Source organism: Prorops nasuta, unplaced genomic scaffold (genome assembly GCF_024137725.1).
Source record: "Prorops nasuta isolate Cenicafe-Biocafe unplaced genomic scaffold, Cenicafe_Pnas_1.2 PNAS00006, whole genome shotgun sequence".
NCBI classification, from domain to species: Eukaryota; Metazoa; Arthropoda; class Insecta; order Hymenoptera; family Bethylidae; genus Prorops; species Prorops nasuta.
The window spans coordinates 9,532,353-9,550,006 of record NW_027116803.1 but is presented as its reverse complement, the minus strand read 5'-3'; the positions used below and the strand labels follow the sequence as shown (position 1 = coordinate 9,550,006).

General features: G+C 36.0%; 2 protein-coding genes across 2 annotated transcripts; both read left to right on the top strand.

Annotated features, from left to right (window-relative positions):
* Positions 1-4,321: 4,321 nt before the first annotated feature.
* LOC136774675 (uncharacterized) lies at positions 4,322-5,602 on the top strand. The gene has a single exon (XM_066729088.1). The coding sequence runs from the start codon at positions 4,322-4,324 to the stop codon at positions 5,600-5,602; it is 1,281 nt and encodes a 426-aa protein (XP_066585185.1).
* Positions 5,603-5,635: 33 nt separating this feature from the next.
* LOC136774674 (uncharacterized) lies at positions 5,636-9,436 on the top strand. Its single transcript, XM_066729087.1, has one exon. The coding sequence runs from the start codon at positions 5,636-5,638 to the stop codon at positions 9,434-9,436; it is 3,801 nt and encodes a 1,266-aa protein (XP_066585184.1).
* Positions 9,437-17,654: the final 8,218 nt, after the last annotated feature.

Genomic DNA, 17,654 nt, shown 5'->3' with positions numbered 1-17,654 from the left:
GCGAGTAATAGATGGAGAAAGGCAGGGCTATACGCTCCTATACGCTTTACCTATGCCTTCCCCCCTCCCCCATCAACGCGACACCAATAGTCACAGTCTCTCTCTCTCTCTCTCTCTCTCTCTCTCTCTCCCCGCCGTTTCCATTTCTTTATTTTCATTTACCCAGGAGGCGTTTTCGTCCTTTTCTTCTATCAAGTCAATTCTTGCGGATTACTAAACACATTAATTTTTAGCATAAAATTGAAAAGCGTTAGCAATCTTTCTCACACCACCTTGAGGTAGATAGCTAGGCGCGTTTTTTTTAAAGTGGTTTCCCCCGGAGGCCTAATCCACTGGATAGAGCTAGCCTATAAATTCTCAAAATATCCCCCTCTTTGTTGAGAACAGAGGTTAGCTCTTCGACATCTTAATCCATGCGACTACTTTTTGTGGGGACACATAAAGCGTCTAATGGAAAATCAGAGTGAGGATAGAATGATGGAGGTTCGTGAAGAAATCATTGCGGCCTTCAGAACAATCACGCCGGACATGGTGAGACGAGCAACACGCGACATAATTCGAAGAGCTAACCTTTGTTCGCAGCAAAAGGGGGGATATTTTGAGAATTTGTAAGCTAACTTTACTTTGAGTTATCCAGTGGATTAGGCCTCCGGGGGAAACCACTTTAAAAAAAACGCGCCTAGCTATCTACCTCAAGGTGGTGTGGAAAAGATAGCTAACGCTTTTCAATTTTATGCTAAAAATTAATGTGTTTAGTAATCCGCAAGAATTGACTTGATAGAAGAGAAGGACGAAAACGCCTCCTGGGTAAATGAAAATAAAGAAATGGAAACGGCGGGGAGAGAGAAGAGGGAGAGAGAGAGAGACTGTGACTATTGGTGTCGCGTTGATGGGGGAGGGGGGAAGGCATAGGCAAAGCGTATAGGAGCGTATAGCCCTGCCTTTCTCCATCTATTACTCGCGCTTTATCTAACTCCGTCCAATGTTATGCGTCGACCCCCACCACGCGCTATCCGTCCTCTTACGGTCATTTCGAGGCTGGTGCGCCTTCGGTGATACACCCTGTATATTACCGCATAATGCTTTATTTTTGTGATCAGATTATGTTAAAACATAACATGTTAATATTAATGGTCTATAATCACCAGGGAAAACGATTTTTCATCAGCAAAAGTACGGTCAAATCATTTGGACATCAAAAATGAAAGTATGTTTGATTAAATGCAGAGCGAAAATGTTGCAACGCCAGCGTTAAAAATTGAAGAATTATCCAACATCGGAATTCAACATTTTCTATCATTTAATGATACCTCATGACGTGAGTGCAATCTGAGGTACAAATGAGTCCTCATCTGTGTCTATTTTTGTCATCACGGAATACTACATTCTGAGGACAATATGACAACATTACGACAGGATTTTGCTATCTGGGTATATGACGTTCCCATTGTTCATGTATAAGTTTAGCCTGTAATAAGCATACAATTCAACGATTAGCTCAGCAACAGATGTACTTTATTTTTAAATGCATCATATATATGAATGGGAGAATTGAATTTAAAAATATGAAATAACTGGAACATTACTATAAGTCCAAGTTTCACTTAATTACAATTGAAAGCTTTATATATATTATTATATTAGTGAAAAATAATTATTAATTTACCTCCAATATAAATTTTGTTTTGGTTTTTATTAAATCACAGGGTCGTATAATACTTCAAAAATTTCCGTTTTAAGCTTATCGTCATAAAAGTTAAAGAAGTAACTGTTTCTTTAAATAATAAGAGTATTATTAATAAAACTATAACATAAATGTTATAAGTTATAGATGCATACATACTAATATGTGTTAATATTCACCTTCTTGTCTTTAAGATTTCATGTGAAATAAATATGTAGCGAAATTAATCTTGTCAAGTCACTGTTGTCATAATATTTAGTCCTTCAATAATCCACACCTCAGGCTTCGTCAAAGAGTTAAAAAATTGCTTGTTTCTGTAAATAATAAGAATATTATTATTAATATTAAATGTTATAAGGTATATGTATACTTGTCACATATTATATACAGTTTCTTCTTACTGTCAATGATCTTTATTTAAATATTGTTGAAATATAAATTTAAAAACTGTTTTTTAATTTCCATATTTTCTGCGTGGTGTCTCTCTCTTTGTTCGTATAAGTCTTGACTTGTTATAGTATTTGTCCATTGTCTCCTCCTTCTTGGTCTATTTCTATTTTCATTCGCCGACAGATGTTGAATCTCATCCTCGCTGGAACTGTCATGCTCTCTTCTCCTCCTATGGTCATTAATGGTGGCTTGGTCTGACAGCCTGAATCCACTGGTGCTTGAACCTAATGAGACGGGTGTTATCTCAGGTAATGGTCTTAAAAGTTCATCCATTATTTCAAAATGCTGCCAGTGGACTGGAGCACCGCCAGTTTGAGATAACATATCTTTAATCTCCTTATATTTTTTTTTAAATTCTTAAACTTAATATTGCACTGATTGCTGGTCCTATTGTAGCCTCTTTCCTTAAACTTAATAGCTATTTCATTCCAAACAGTTTTTTGGATTATTTGATTATTCGCTAGCCTGCCAAAATTACTCCTCACTTCTTCTATTAAAAGTTTCGTGGAATTTTCATCCCATTGATATTTACCTAATATATCAAAATTAATACAAAATTTCATTAATAATTTATTAAATAATATATATATATAAATGTAGTAATTACTGATCAATTTTTAATATATAGCTACAGGTTACTCACCATTTAATTCCACTGTATTATTCATTATGTATTTCTTTTTTTTATTTTACTCCTCTTGTATTAGCTCTCCTTTAAACAGTGAAGAGTTGTAAGCTAATTTAACGAAAGAAAGTGATTCTTACCTTTAAGTCCGTTTAAATTAAACAAATTTAAATTAACCATGGGCTAAAATTGTATAGTTCATCTAATGGGAGCTCTACTTAAACTTCAAATAAACAAATGTTGGACAATTCCTGCATTTTTCTTCAAATTGCAGTCCTTTCGTCTAATTTCTTATCCATCCTAAATATCCTTGGTAATCCATTTTCCTCATTTGATAGGCATCTCAAACATTGTGATAAAGAAAACTACCTGTAAAAATCATAGAAACCACAAAGAATCTCGTACTCCAATAAATTTTACATATATAATAGTTAAATTTATACTCATCTGAATTAATAACTGCATCAATGTGTATTACGACAGCATAATTAAATTCTGTCGCTTGGAGAGCACCTCTTCATTATTGATTGATTGCTAATATTCCGGTTCTTCCATTTACTGATATTAAATGTTGTTAAGATTACAGTAGAAAATAGAACAAACTTGTAATAAATAAGTTATTGATGTTACCAAGGAAACAGTTATTGATTATTTTCGGAGTCTCTTGTTTAAAAAAAAAAAAGAGAAAACCTTTCAATTGACGACAGCATTTTACTTCCTTGAAAGGCGTTGACGAAGTAAGATGTATAGTAAAAAAGGAGAAATTAACGATTTGTGAAGGTGATATGCACACGGCGTAGTCACAACGAATTGTGAAGATGATACGCACACGGCGTAGTTACAACGAATTGTGGAGGTGATACGCACACGGCGTAGTTACAACGAATTGTGGAGGTGTTACACACACGGCGTAATCGTAACGAATCGTGGAGGTGATACGCATACGGCGTAGTCACACCGGAAGGTGGAGGTGATATGCATATGGCATAATCAGAGTAAACAAGGAAAAAGATCATAATAATTTGTGATTGTGAAAGTAATCAATATTGTCCTTGAATAAACTTTGTGAAACTTAAAAAGTGTAATGTGACAAAAACAAATAAGTCAAGGATTTTTTATGCCATAGGCTTTTTCCCTTCAAATCAGTGTCATTTATTTAAAAAACAATCAAGTACAGGAATGAGTTCATCTTGAAGGATTTCCTTTAGTTCGTATACAGAGCTAAGTAAACATTTTGGTGCCTCCTGTGAGGTATGGACAAATAAGTGACGAATTGGAGGAGATCGACGAAGAAAGCAGAAGCTGACGAATCGGAGGAGAACAACGAGACGAACAGAGTAACGGAGTGAACGTTTGGCAGCATCGTCGAATTCAGGATGATCCAACAATAAGCAGCGTTCAATTTGAAGATAAGATTTCATATAATTATTTGAATAAAAATCGCGTACGTGGTCGTTTGTAAGAAATTTTTGGAGTAATAACTGGCTTCATTCATAGTATTAGTTAAATTGTAAGAAGCAACGTTAAATTTAGTGCGAGCAAAGTCGTAATAAGTAACGAAAATGGATCGATCGAACCGGATGAAATTCATTACACAAAAACGAGCAACATTAAAAATATTGATAACTTCATTGTTAAACGCCGTTGACAACGACCGGTTAGATGGTGTAAATTTACGATTGCGATTCCAACGATTAACGGAACACTTCAAGACATACGAAGATTTGCACGATGCGTTGGTAATATTAGATCCCGATGATAATCATTTAGATGATATGTTTGAGATCCAGGATCGATATTATAACTTAGCTACAAAAATTGAGACAATTGTACCAACCATACTTAATGATGCTACTAGTAGTTCACATACCTCGTCGGTACAAGTAGAGTCTATAAGGCAAATCAAATTACCTGTAGCTGAACTACCTAAATTTTCTGGAGACATTGAGCATTGGATTTCGTATAAAAATACTTTTATAACAATGATTGATTCTCGAGAAGACATAACAAATTTACAAAAATTTTTATATTTAAAGGCTTCGTTAAAGGGTGATGCATTAAATAAAATCTCCATTTATAGCGCAAGTGACTCTAATTATGAACTAGCTTGGAAATTAATCACAGAATCATATGAAAAAAAACGAATTTTAATATCGAGACATTTAGACGCGATTATCGATATGCCGCGACAAATTCAGGCCAATGGTCTAGAACTGTCCAAGCTGGTTGATAATTTAAGACAACATAAAAACATGCTCGCAGCTTTAGATGTTAATCCTGATGAACATTTATTAATCAGAATTCTAGAAAGGTCATTGCCTAGGAATATCCGATCAAAATGGGAAGAAACTTTAACCCTTGACAATTTTCCAACGTTAGATCAATTATATAATTTCATGTCAGAAACGGCTTTTAGGTTATGTACTCTAGAAAAAGAAAATTCACATAACAAAACAGGATTGCCAACTAAGCGGTCATTAGCTCATAATGAACAAATGTATGGGAAGGTTCGAACAAATTACGCAGAAACACGAGCCTTAGTTACCATGACGACGAGTAACATTTGTCCGGTTTGCCAAGGTGAAGGACATATCATACATCGATGTCCAGTATATAATGCATTAACAATTGAACAAAGAGTGGAGAGAGTAAAAAAACTCAACCTTTGTCGCAATTGTTTACATTATCATGATGATAGATGTCGCTCAAGGAAATGCATAAAATGCAATCAATTTCATCACACGTCACTGCACTTAAGGGACAATACATTTCAAACGCCTAACAAAATGATTTCGACTGAAAGTCACAAGGTTGGTTCGTCAGTACGAGGGAAAAAAGATTGACATAAGGTGTTTACAATTCAAGCATTTCGGAGGATGCTAAACGTACAATTGATGATGACAGTTACAGTAAGATTAAAGGCTAAAGAACGTGAATTTCTCAAATGTCGAGCATTATTAGACACTTGCGCAACAGCGAATTTCATTACGGAAAAGATGGTTAGAATGTTAGATCTTCAGGTAGAGCCTTGTGATGTAGAAATCAATGCAATCGGAGGCATCAGTACTTCGGCGATAGGGTTAACTAACATAACGATCTATTCAATTTATAATGATTTTAGTAAGAATTTGTCGTGTTTAACAGTTCCCAAGATTACCGGGTTAGTTCCCAATGAAGCCTTTTCGCGTAAAACTATTGAAATTCCTACAAATCTTAAATTAGCTGATCCTCAATTTCATATTCCTAAAAATGTAGATCTCCTTATTGGATCAGGTGCATCCATTTCATTATTATCCATTGGACAATTAAACTTATCAAAAAACGGTGATGATTTGTTTTTACAAAAGACTTCATTGGGGTGGTGCGTAGTAGGCAGTATTCCATTCCAGAACAATGAATGGAAGACGTCATGCCAATTGACAAGGATAAATAAACCATTGAAGGTTAAAACAAACAAAAGGGAGCGCGAGATGTTACTGAACGACCGAGAATGTGAAATACATTACAAACTAAATACCATACGGAATTCTAAAGGACGATACATCGTACGATTACCCTTTAAGGCAAATAGACCAAATATAGGAGATTCTTATTCGATAGCTTTACGGCGGTTTCATAACTTATTAAGAAGATTTGAGAACGATCCAATTTTAGCCGAAGAATACAAAAAGGTTATGCAAGAATACATTGATGCTGGTCACATGTCATTATCAAAGATTGAAACTAATGATAATTATTATTTACCTCATCACGCGGTTATTAAAAAAAATAGTTTAACTACGAAAGTGAGAGTAGTATTCGATGCTTCATGTAGAACTGATAAAGGAATTTCGTTAAACGAAGTTTTGCTTACTGGACCAACGATACAAGACAAGCTGTTTGAACACATCTTGCGCATTCGTTTTCATAAATATATTGTTACGGCGGACATAGAGAAAATGTACCGACAAATTTTAGTAGATCCTCAAGATAGACACTATCAACGAATATTATGGTGGCATCAGAATAAAATTGAAACATTTGAATTAAACACTGTAACCTTTGGAATTTCGTCTGCACCTTTTCTAGCCATTCGAACATTAAAACAATTAGCTAATGATGAAGGTCATAGATTTCCTGTCGCGGCAGAAATATTGAGGAGAGATTTATACGTAGATGATCTTTTAACAGGAGCAGATTCGGTAGATGAAATCATTCGTTTGAGAGATGAATTGATCGAATTGTTAAAACTCGGAGGGTTCAATATTCGAAAATGGTCATCTAATCATCCACAGGCTGTTGAATTTCCCAATGAAAAGATAACTGACATCGATTTTTTAAAGGACGATTCGCCCGTAAAAAAAACGTTAGGAGTATTATGGGATGCAACGAATGACCAATTTTTGTACACTGTCAAGACGATAGACTTAAAGAAAAGAGTAACGAAAAGAATGATTTTATCAGAAATCGCAAAAATATTTGATCCATTAGGTTTAATGGGTCCTATAGTTTTTACTGCGAAATTATTAATGCAAGAATGTTGGAGATTGAAGATTTCCTGGGATGAGTCCGTTAATATGTCTTTATTTAATAAATGGATAACATTTGCAGAACAACTCAATTCATTGGACAACTTGTCTGTTCAACGATATTTATTCATAGATAAAGCCATTAATTTCGAACTTCACGGGTTTTGTGATGCCAGTAAGCTGGGTTATGGAGCTTGTCTGTACATTAAGTCAAATGATAATGAAAATAAATCAAAGATACAGTTACTTTGTTCAAAATCAAGAATAGCGCCATTGAAGGAGATTAGCATACCAAAAATGGAGTTAAACGGAGCTGTATTGCTTGTTAGTTTATTTAAGGAAGTTAGAAATGTTTTTAAATTTCAGCCAAGCAAAATAATTTTTTGGTGTGATTCAACTATAGTACTATATTGGTTGAAGAAGTCTCCGAATATTTTGAAAGTTTACGAAGCGAATCGCGTAATAAAGATTCAAGAATTAGATAATATTGTCGAATGGAGACATGTAAGATCAAATGACAATCCTGCCGATTGGCTATCTAGAGGGCAAACTCCTAACGAATTCCGAAAAAATAAATTGTGGTTCAAGGGCCCTCTTTGGCTGCAAAAGAATGAACATTCTTGGCCTACTTCTGTACCAATTGAATTTAAAAATCCTCCAGGGTTAAAAAAGACAATTTGTTTAATTAATCAATTAAAACAGAATGAAATTTTTTCACGAGTTTCATCATATTCCCGTTTAATTAGAATAGTCGCATATTGCTATCGTTTATTGAAATCTAATAATTTCAAAGGAGATTTGTCGACTGAAGAAATTAATTTAACAGAGAAAAAAATCTTGAAACTTGTTCAATCTACAAATTTTTCTTGTGAAATAAGGCAGTTAAATAAAAATAAAACGACAAAAGGGACGAAATTGGAAGCATTTGATCCTTTTCTTAATGAAGACGGTTTGCTTTGTGTCGGAGGAAGACTAAGAAATTCGAATATATCTTTTTCACAACGACATTCAATCTTATTACCTTCTCGCAATCATATAAATGACTTGATTATCAGAGAAACTCATGAAAAACATTATCATGCGGGAATACAATCTATTTTATACGCTACACGATATCGATTTTGGATATTAGACGGAAGAAATCAAGTGCGTAAAGTTATACGTAATTGTATTAGATGCATTAGGCATAGAGCGAAGCCAGTTATGTACAAAATGGGTGATTTACCAAAATCACGAGTAGAAACGTCTACACCATTTTATCATACCGGAATAGATTATTTCGGTCCGTTTTTTGTAAAGGAGAAAAAGTTTAGAAATCGAAACCGTGTTAAGGTATATGGATGTGTATTTATTTGTATGGCCTCTAAGGCAGTACATATCGAAATTGTAAGCGATTTAACTACTGAAGCATTCATCGGGGCGTTAAGACGATTTATCGGTAGGAGAGCAATTCCAGGCCACATATACAGCGACAATGGTTCGAATTTTGTTGGAGCCAATCGAAAACTTTGTGATGTATACGTGTTACTGGAATCTGACGAACATCAAAATAAATTACGAACTTTTTGTAATAATAATCGAATCATATGGCATTTTAACTCTCCGCTTTCCCCTCATTTTGGAGGTCTTTGGGAGGCAGCAGTAAAATCTTTCAAGCATCACTTTAAACGTGTTATTGGAGTGCATTTGTGTACTTTTGAAGAGTTATGCACATTTTCCACAGAAATAGAAGCCATACTTAATTCTCGTCCTTTATATCCAATTTCTTCAGATCCTAACGATCCGATGGTGCTTACACCAGCTCATTGTTTAATTGGTAAATCTCTGACGGCTTTACCCGAAATTGACGTTACTTCTGTCCCAGAAAATTGTTTAACATCTTGGCAACTTATCACCAAAGTACGACAAGATTTTTGGAAAAAATGGCAATTAGAATATCTAAACGAATTGCAACGTCGAAACAAATGGAAATTTCTGGGAGAAGAATTAGCGTCAGGTACTATCGTAGTATTAATCGACAAAAATCAACCATGTATGCAATGGGAGTTAGGACGGATTATAGAAACATGTCCAGGCGAAGATAAAATTGTTCGAGTTGTCACTGTAAAAACAGCTAAGGGATTATTTAAGCGTAATGTTAAAACTTTATGTCCTTTACTTAAAGGTTAAGAATTATTATTGTAATGATTAATATTGTTGATCGTTTCCTCTCAACCGGAGGAGTATGTTAAGATTACAGTAGAAAATAGAACAAACTTGTAATAAATAAGTTATTAATGTTACCAAGGAAACAGTTATTGATTATTTTCGGAGTCTCTTGTTTAAAAAAAAAAAGAAAAAACCTTTCAATTGACGACAGCCTTTTACTTCCTTGAAAGGCGTTGACGAAGTAAGATATATAGTAAAAAAGGAGAAATTAACAACGATTTGTGAAGGTGATATGCACACGGCGTAGTCACAACGAATTGTGAAGATGATACGCACACGGCGTAGTTACAACGAATTGTGGAGGTGATACGCACACGGCGTAGTTACAACGAATTGTGGAGGTGTTACACACACGGCGTAATCGTAACGAATCGTGGAGGTGATACGCATACGGCGTAGTCACACCGGAAGGTGGAGGTGATATGCATATGGCATAATCAGAGTAAACAAGGAAAAAGATCATAATAATTTGTGATTGTGAAAGTAATCAATATTGTCCTTGAATAAACTTTGTGAAACTTAAAAAGTGTAATGTGACAAAAACAAATAAATCAAGGGTTTTTTATGCCATAGGCTTTTTCCCTTCAAATCAGTGTCATTTATTTAAAAAACAATCAAGTACAGGAATGAGTTCATCTTGAAGGATTTCCTTTAGTTCGTATACAGAGCTAAGTAAACAAATGTCATTTTGACACGGTAGAGGGTAAAGTGCCATAAAATTTTATAGTTACTTTCTAGGGATGGAGCTTTCGATGAGTAGACTATATTATAATGTATTTTGTGCGCATGCGTGCGAGTAGAAGAAACTTACGAACACAAGTAATCCAAAAATGTTTTCATGTAAATGTGTGTGCATTGATACTTACAGCTGAAATTAAAAGATTATAATAAGTAATATAGAAAGTTTGAGGCATAAAAGAATTAAAAGTATAATAACCATCTCTGTAAGAAAACCAAAGAGAAATGGCCTGTCATTCACTATACATATTGATGCCATATGGCATATGCACAAAGAATATAACAAAAATACTTTTAGATAAGTATATCTTTTGTATATAATAAGTGCATATTCAAGAATAAATCTTTTGTATGCTTTGTGGATGTATTTTGTTTATTTTACAGATTTAATCATTTATTTATTGTAAGCCATCTTCAATTTTTTATTGATCTAAAGTTTACATAGAATGGAAATCTCCCACAGAATAATTTCCATACCCTTCGACAAAGAGTGAAAGATCAACTTAGTAATTTTTGACATATTGTTTAACAATAGCATGTTATATATTGTGTTTATATGCTTGATTAACACTAATACTTTACATATCGAAAGTACTCTTGACTATTTAATTAGAAAAATTTCATCATACAGTCTTAGGTCTAGTTGAGATAGTGTCTTTAATAGGTCTGTTGATTTGATATTATTTGTAATATTCTAATGTATTTTTCATATTATTATTATATGTCGAGTTTCGAAGCTGCAATTAAGATCCTCATACCGTGTTTAATGATTACAGGAAGTTCAACTTATATATAAAAGAAGAAAATATTTGGAATTGTCATACAAGAATGAGATAAGGAAATGGAGGAATTTTTACCAGCAGCCATAAAGGAAATTTTACAAGTATTTTCTGAACGGTGTGAAAAGATGAGAACAATTCAACAACTCCTATGGTAGCATGTGTGGTATCTATGCTATTATTGTAATATGTATAGTTTTGCTACGACTTTATATCTTCAACAATAACACAGACCTGGAAAATTCAATTTTCTCAGTTTCAAGAATGGACGGGAAGGAGGGGGGGGGGGGCAATTCTTCCATTTTTTTTACTGAATATGAATGTGGCTTTGAAATTTCTCTATCACATCAGGTGTTTTGAAATATCAGTTAAATGGCTGAAAAACGGCTGTTTTCCTCAGTTTATGATTTTTATTTTAGAGAACAAATTTTCTTTTTGTTGTTGTGGTTCAATCGCTGATTCACGACAAACTCGAAATTCTTTTGTATAATAAAGTTTATTGACGTTTGATTTACAATGTTTCTTCTTTATACAAATTGATAACCAGAGCTATGAGCTAGATAATTATAGTTTTAAGAGACAAAGGATTGCCTGGATAAGTTTAAGAAATAAGAGGACTGAAGGTCCTAGGAGACTCGACTTGTTCCTTCTAGCTTTTGACTCGAACTGATTTTTGGGGCTGCACGTTTGGGGCTCCTACCCTCAAAGTGCAGCGTCAAACATCACCTTATATGGTAACATTTGCGGGTCCCAATGGTCAAATGCGTCATTGTTCTAGAACATTCGACTGCCGTCGAAGTGCATTTTGCCACGTGTCGGGACTTAGCCTTGGCGACTGTGTGAACGAGCTGCGTCTGGCGCTTCGTATTACATTTAGGAATTTGTCGCTTTTAGGAGTATCTCTCCTTTACAATGAGGCTATTGATATTTTAATATAATCATGATAGATTTAGAGTTATTAATTATATCTTTAAATGATAATAATATTAATAATATTAATTATATAGTGCTCATAATAGCAATGAGTTATGTATGTTTATTCTATGTACATAACACCCCTCCCCCCCTGGAAAAAGAGGGTAGGTGGTTAATAATCGGGTTCGTATTGAATGTTTGCCGCTTGCTCAGGTGTGACGATAATCATGTGCGTCGGGACAACGTTGTCTGTTGCTGGGGCGGCGACGTCATCTGTTACGATGGCATTGGATGCCAATGCCTGTATTGACCTGAGTCTTGGCTTAGGTTTTGGTCTTCTGTGAAGATATCGCCAGATTATGTAGATGGTTAATCCTATGATGATTAGCGTTGTAGTAGAATATGAGATGGCCATATGTTGATAGGTGTGGTGTTGTCCTAGGTTTTCGTTTTGTACATCCTTTTTCAGCTGTTTTAGCTGGATGCTGAGCGTGTTGAGGTCGTTGACCTTGTTCAAGATGTTATGCAGCCTGGGAATTTTGGTTGTGTTGATTGCTGCTACGTAGTTTTCAGGATCTATGGCTCTCAAAGAGAAATTATAGTGCGGGATATAGTTCTTATGTTTGTTGGGCTTGGAGGTTTGTACGGGTTCCAAAACAAAATCAGTAGCTGTTAGGATACAATTTTTATATAAATTAATTACTCCGGAGCCCATTAATTCTATATTATAAGTAGGTTTTTGTTTGCAGATTACTTCTACAATTTCTAATCGCGGTGTGGAGTATATCCACGAAGCTTGGTTTTTCATGGGAATTAGCATCGGTTGCACTAAATGTATAAGTTTATGCTCGCACGTATTTATATCTATGTATTTTAAGTATAATGCAATTTCGCATGGATTAATTGTCTTTATTTTGTTGGATGGTTTATCCGTTGGACAGAAATAATTATCTTTTATCGTGTAACATTTTCGTAGTTCGTCTTCGGTATATTCTGTGTATCGCTCAGCGATGCTATCTATCGCTATGTAATCTTTTCTTAAATCTATTATGGAGTGTAATGTTGTAGAATTCTGAATAGGGATTGGGATTGGATATATTTGTAAAAGATCGAATTCTTTGGGTGTTATTAGAGGTATATGGAGTACTACAATTAGTTTGTTTGTTTTGGTATAAATTGTGGGTTGCATTAGTTTGGAAATTAAATGGATGTTTAGTGTTTCTAATGGAAAAGGGAATTGCGTGCCAGGAGGGATGTGAGGAATCGCATCTTTAAGGTATTCGATAATTTTTGTGTATCGAATAATGTTCGGGTTTATTATTCCTTGGCTCGCCATTATCACGAAATTTAATAAGTGATCTGTGTCTATCATTAATTCTTCGGATGTAAGATTAATGTTATATAGAGCTTCTCGCTCGTCCGCTTGGGCTTCTAGATCACGTGCTGCTTTCATCAGCATTTTTTCGTTCGCATCTATTTTTTGTATCGTTTTATTATAGGTTTCTATGGTTTGGTCGATAATTTGTATTTGTTTTAGGAGTGCTAATCTGTTGGTTTCTACTGTTTGATCTAAATTTTGTAGATGTTTATTTATTTCTTCTTCGTCGTTACTGTCCATTATTCCGAATGAAATTTTTCCGATTGACCCTACTCCGTTTGCTAGTCCTCGTCTGTTTCTTTCTTGATGTAGCGTTACTTCATCTATTTCGTCTAGGATTTTTTCGGTTGTCTCTAATTTGTAGACGGTATCAATGACGGAGTGTTTACAGATTTTTTTTTCTTCTTGTGTGGAGCAAAGGGCGTGGTCGTATAGGAATTTGTTTAGTTGCGCGAGTCTTTGGCGGTATTCTACTATGTCGGTAGTTATCACTAATTTCCATTTCTCTTTATAAAAATTGACCGTGCCGAATTTTTCATAGAATAGTCCCGGTTGACCTTTGATGGGAATATTTTGGACTTGCTGGGAGCTTCTGTGGATCGTTATGACCATAAGGGTCAGCATGCACCTATAATAAAGGGTATGTTTGGTTAATTTTGGAATTTTAATATGTAAAATTTAAACAAGTTTTATTTCTACATGGGAGTTATTTTAGTCGGTCGCGAAGGTGCGTCTAGTTCGTAGACATTGGGTCAGCGTTTTTGCGTGAATTTGCGTGAAGTGGGGAATGCACTATATATTAGTGGTTCCCGTGCGGGGAATTTCATTTCGTCTTGATTCGACCGAAAAGTTTCAAAGTTTCCCAGAGTTTATTGTGCAATGGCTGTCCAAGTGTACAAACGAAAAGACATGTACGACCGTGGAGAGATTGACGGCCAGGGGCGTCGCCTTTTCTTAAGGCTGGATGATGGTGAGTGTCTCTCTCTCTCTTTTTTTTTGTTTTTGTTTCTAATTAATTTTAATTTCGTTGTTTCTATCCCTTTTCTTTTGTTTATTTAGTCATAATTTTCAACGTGGGTGCGGTGCAGTTCCGGAGGATGTGCCGAAAGTCGGACCGCATCCAGAGGCATCACGAGTGGGACTATGACTGCCTGGAGGACAGCTTCTGGGTCGTCTTCGACTTGTTTGGAATAAGGTGGCTCCAGTACACCGGGGTGGAGCCCTACCGTGGTTGGGGGTACCCCAACCAGCAGGTTGAAGGGTGGACGGGTCCGCCGTTGGAGGAGAAGGACGTCCTCCGTTACCACGGTTTAATTTAGTTAAAAAAAAAATTTGTATTCAAAATAAAATAAATGTTTATATATTTAAAAAAAAATTGTTGTAACAATTGTGAGTGGAGGCGTGGTGATTCTTTTGGTTTTGAATAAATTCCAATTTATTTAAAATGTGTTCGTTTAATTTTTATTTCTAGTACCTTTTCTCGCTAGTTAGGTTAAAAGATAGGTAAAGTGAGAAGGAAGGAGAGTAGAAAAATTAATAATAGTAATAATATGAAAGGGGAAAAATTATAAAAATACCGTAGAAATGAGAATTATATACATATAAATATATATATTTTTTTTTTTTTTTTTTTTTTTTGCTTGAAGGAATTAAGTTTAGATTTGTAATTATAATAAAAAGTATTTTAGGGTTGATTGTTCATAAAAATTATTATTATGGTTAGATAATTCTAGTGGTAGTAGCATATAGAATTGATTTTAATTTTAATAGTAATTATAAGAGTAAATTGTAGTAGGAAATTGATTAGGGTGATGGGAAAAAGAGTTAAGAGAGGATAATGTATGTGAGTGTATGAGTCGGTAACTATACGTGATACGGCTTTAGCCTATTGACGTGGGTTACGATTTTCTTCTTACCTACTGCTAACTCATAATTTAACTCGCTTAGTTTAGCGGTTATGGTATAGGGACCGTCGTATAGGGGTTCCAGTTTCTTTGGTCTTCCAGCGCGAATCATTTCTCGCTTTAACAATACTTGGTCTCCTACTTCGTAATTTGAATCTTGAGTATTGTGATCATAATAGATCTTCGATTTTTCCTTTTCCCGTATTAATTGGTCCTTCATGACGTTACCTGTTGAGCGAATTCTTTCGCGAAGCTCGTTATAATAATCTTCAAATGTATACGTAGGTTGCGGCGGATATTTGAGCGTGGTCGGTAATTCAACCTCGCGTCCGAATAGCAGTGAAAAAGGCGTTCGGCCTGTAGCTGTGTGTGGCGTAGTGTTATAGGTAAACATGGCGTAGGGTAACCATTCGTCCCAGTTATCTAAATCTTCGTTGACAAAGTTTTTTAAGTACGACGCCAATGTTCGGTGCGACCTTTCTAGCGCACCATTCGACTGTGGGTGGTATGCCGTGGTCTGTATTTTGTCAATTTTTAATAGCTTACAGACGTCCTTAAAGAGGTTACTTAGAAAGTTAGTGCCCTGGTCAGTTAAAACCTTTTGGGGTAGCCCGTAAGAAAAAATGATCCTTTCAACGAATAGTCGTGCCACAGTAGAGGCTGACTGGTCTTGAATTGGTAGGGCTGTGCTGTACCTTGTGAAAAGGTCTTGGAAGGTTAAGGCATACTTATTTCCTTGTTTGGTCGCAGGGTATGGTCCTATTATATCTAGGGCGACCTTTTCGAAGGGTTCTACTGGCGTGTCTGTTATCTGCATTGGTGCACGTTTCACGTTGCCTGTTTTATTGCGCTGGCACTTGTCACATTTTTTTATGTATTCTTCAATGTCTTTTTTCATATTTGGCCAAACGTGTCTAATTTTAATTCTTTGCAGAGTTCTATTTACGCCTTCATGTCCTCCGAAGGGAGTATCGTGATACTCGTAAAGGATTTGGTTTATCATTGCGGGAGTATAGGTTGATGACTTCTCATCAGCTGTTTTCTCCTTGGCGTCGGAGTTAGCTGAGGTTGCATCTTCGTCTGAGTCGGTTGGCCTTGGGGCGGCTTGCCGTGCTCTTGAGCGCGTGGTCACGTATATACGACTTAGCGCATCTGCGTTTGTATTCTGAGTACCTGGTTTGTATCTAATTTCGTAATCGTACTCGGCTAGCTTTAATCTCCAACGCATCAATCTGGAGCCTGGGTTTTCTACATTGAAAAGCCAAGTAAGTGGTTGGTGATCGGTGATGATGGTAAATCTAGTACCATATAAGTAAGGTCGAAAATTTTGTACAGCCCAAACTATAGCTGCTAATTCTTTTTCCGTGGTGCTGTAGTTTACTTCGGCCTTGTTAAGCGTTCTGCTGGCGTAAGCAACGGGGAGGTCTTTGCCTACCTCGCCTTGCGATAACACGGCTCCTATTGCTTTATTGGAGGCGTCCGTGGTCAGAATGAAAGGAAGATGAAAGTCTGGATACTGTAAAAGTGGTGCAGTAGTCAATCTTTCCTTTAGATTTTCAAATGATGATTGTTCTAGGGAGGTCCAGTTGAACTTCACTCCTTTCTTTAATAGGTTCGTCATGGGTTTCGACAGGTCAGCAAAATGGTCAATGAACCTTCGGTAATAGCCTGCTAGGCCTAAAAAGGATTGTACGTCCTTTACGCTCTTGGGTGCTGGAAAATTTTTTACAGCTTCTATTTTAGTTGGGTCTGGAGAGATGCCTTTGTCCGTAATTATATGACCCAGGTAGCAAGTTTCCTTGCGAAGGAAACGGCATTTTTCCGGTTGCAGCTTTAGAGTATTTTCACGCAATCGAATGAACACTTGTTTTAGTCTTTTATTGTGCTCTATTAGAGTAGGGGCGTGAATTACTATGTCGTCAAGGTAAACGAAACATTGGATCCCTTGGAGTCCGGATAATACGGTGTTCATTAAACGTTGAAACGTAGCTGGCGCGTTTTTCAATCCAAAGGGCATGCGGTTGTACTCGTAGTGCCCTAGGGGTGTGGAGAAGGCTGTTTTTTCCTTGTCTTCTTCAGCCATGCCTATCTGGTGAAATCCAGAGGCTAGGTCAAGGGTGGTGAAATATTTCGAGTGGCCTAGTTGGTCCAATATTTCGGTGATGTTTGGCAATGGATAGGCATCACCTATAGTAGCTTCGTTTAGCTTGCGAAAATCTACGACGATGCGCATTTTTATATTTCCTTGTGCATCGGGTTTCTTGGGTACCACGAGCAGTGGCGCGTTCCACTGGCTTCGGCTCGGCCGTACTATTCCGTCAGCTTCTAGCTGAGAAATTTGTTTATCAATTTCCTGTTTATGCTTTTCAGGTAACCTATAGGGTTTCTTGAAGATAGGCTTGGTATTTTCTACCAAGGTAATAGTGTGTTTTACCGCTTCAGTGGTGAGGAGTTTGTCACCTTCT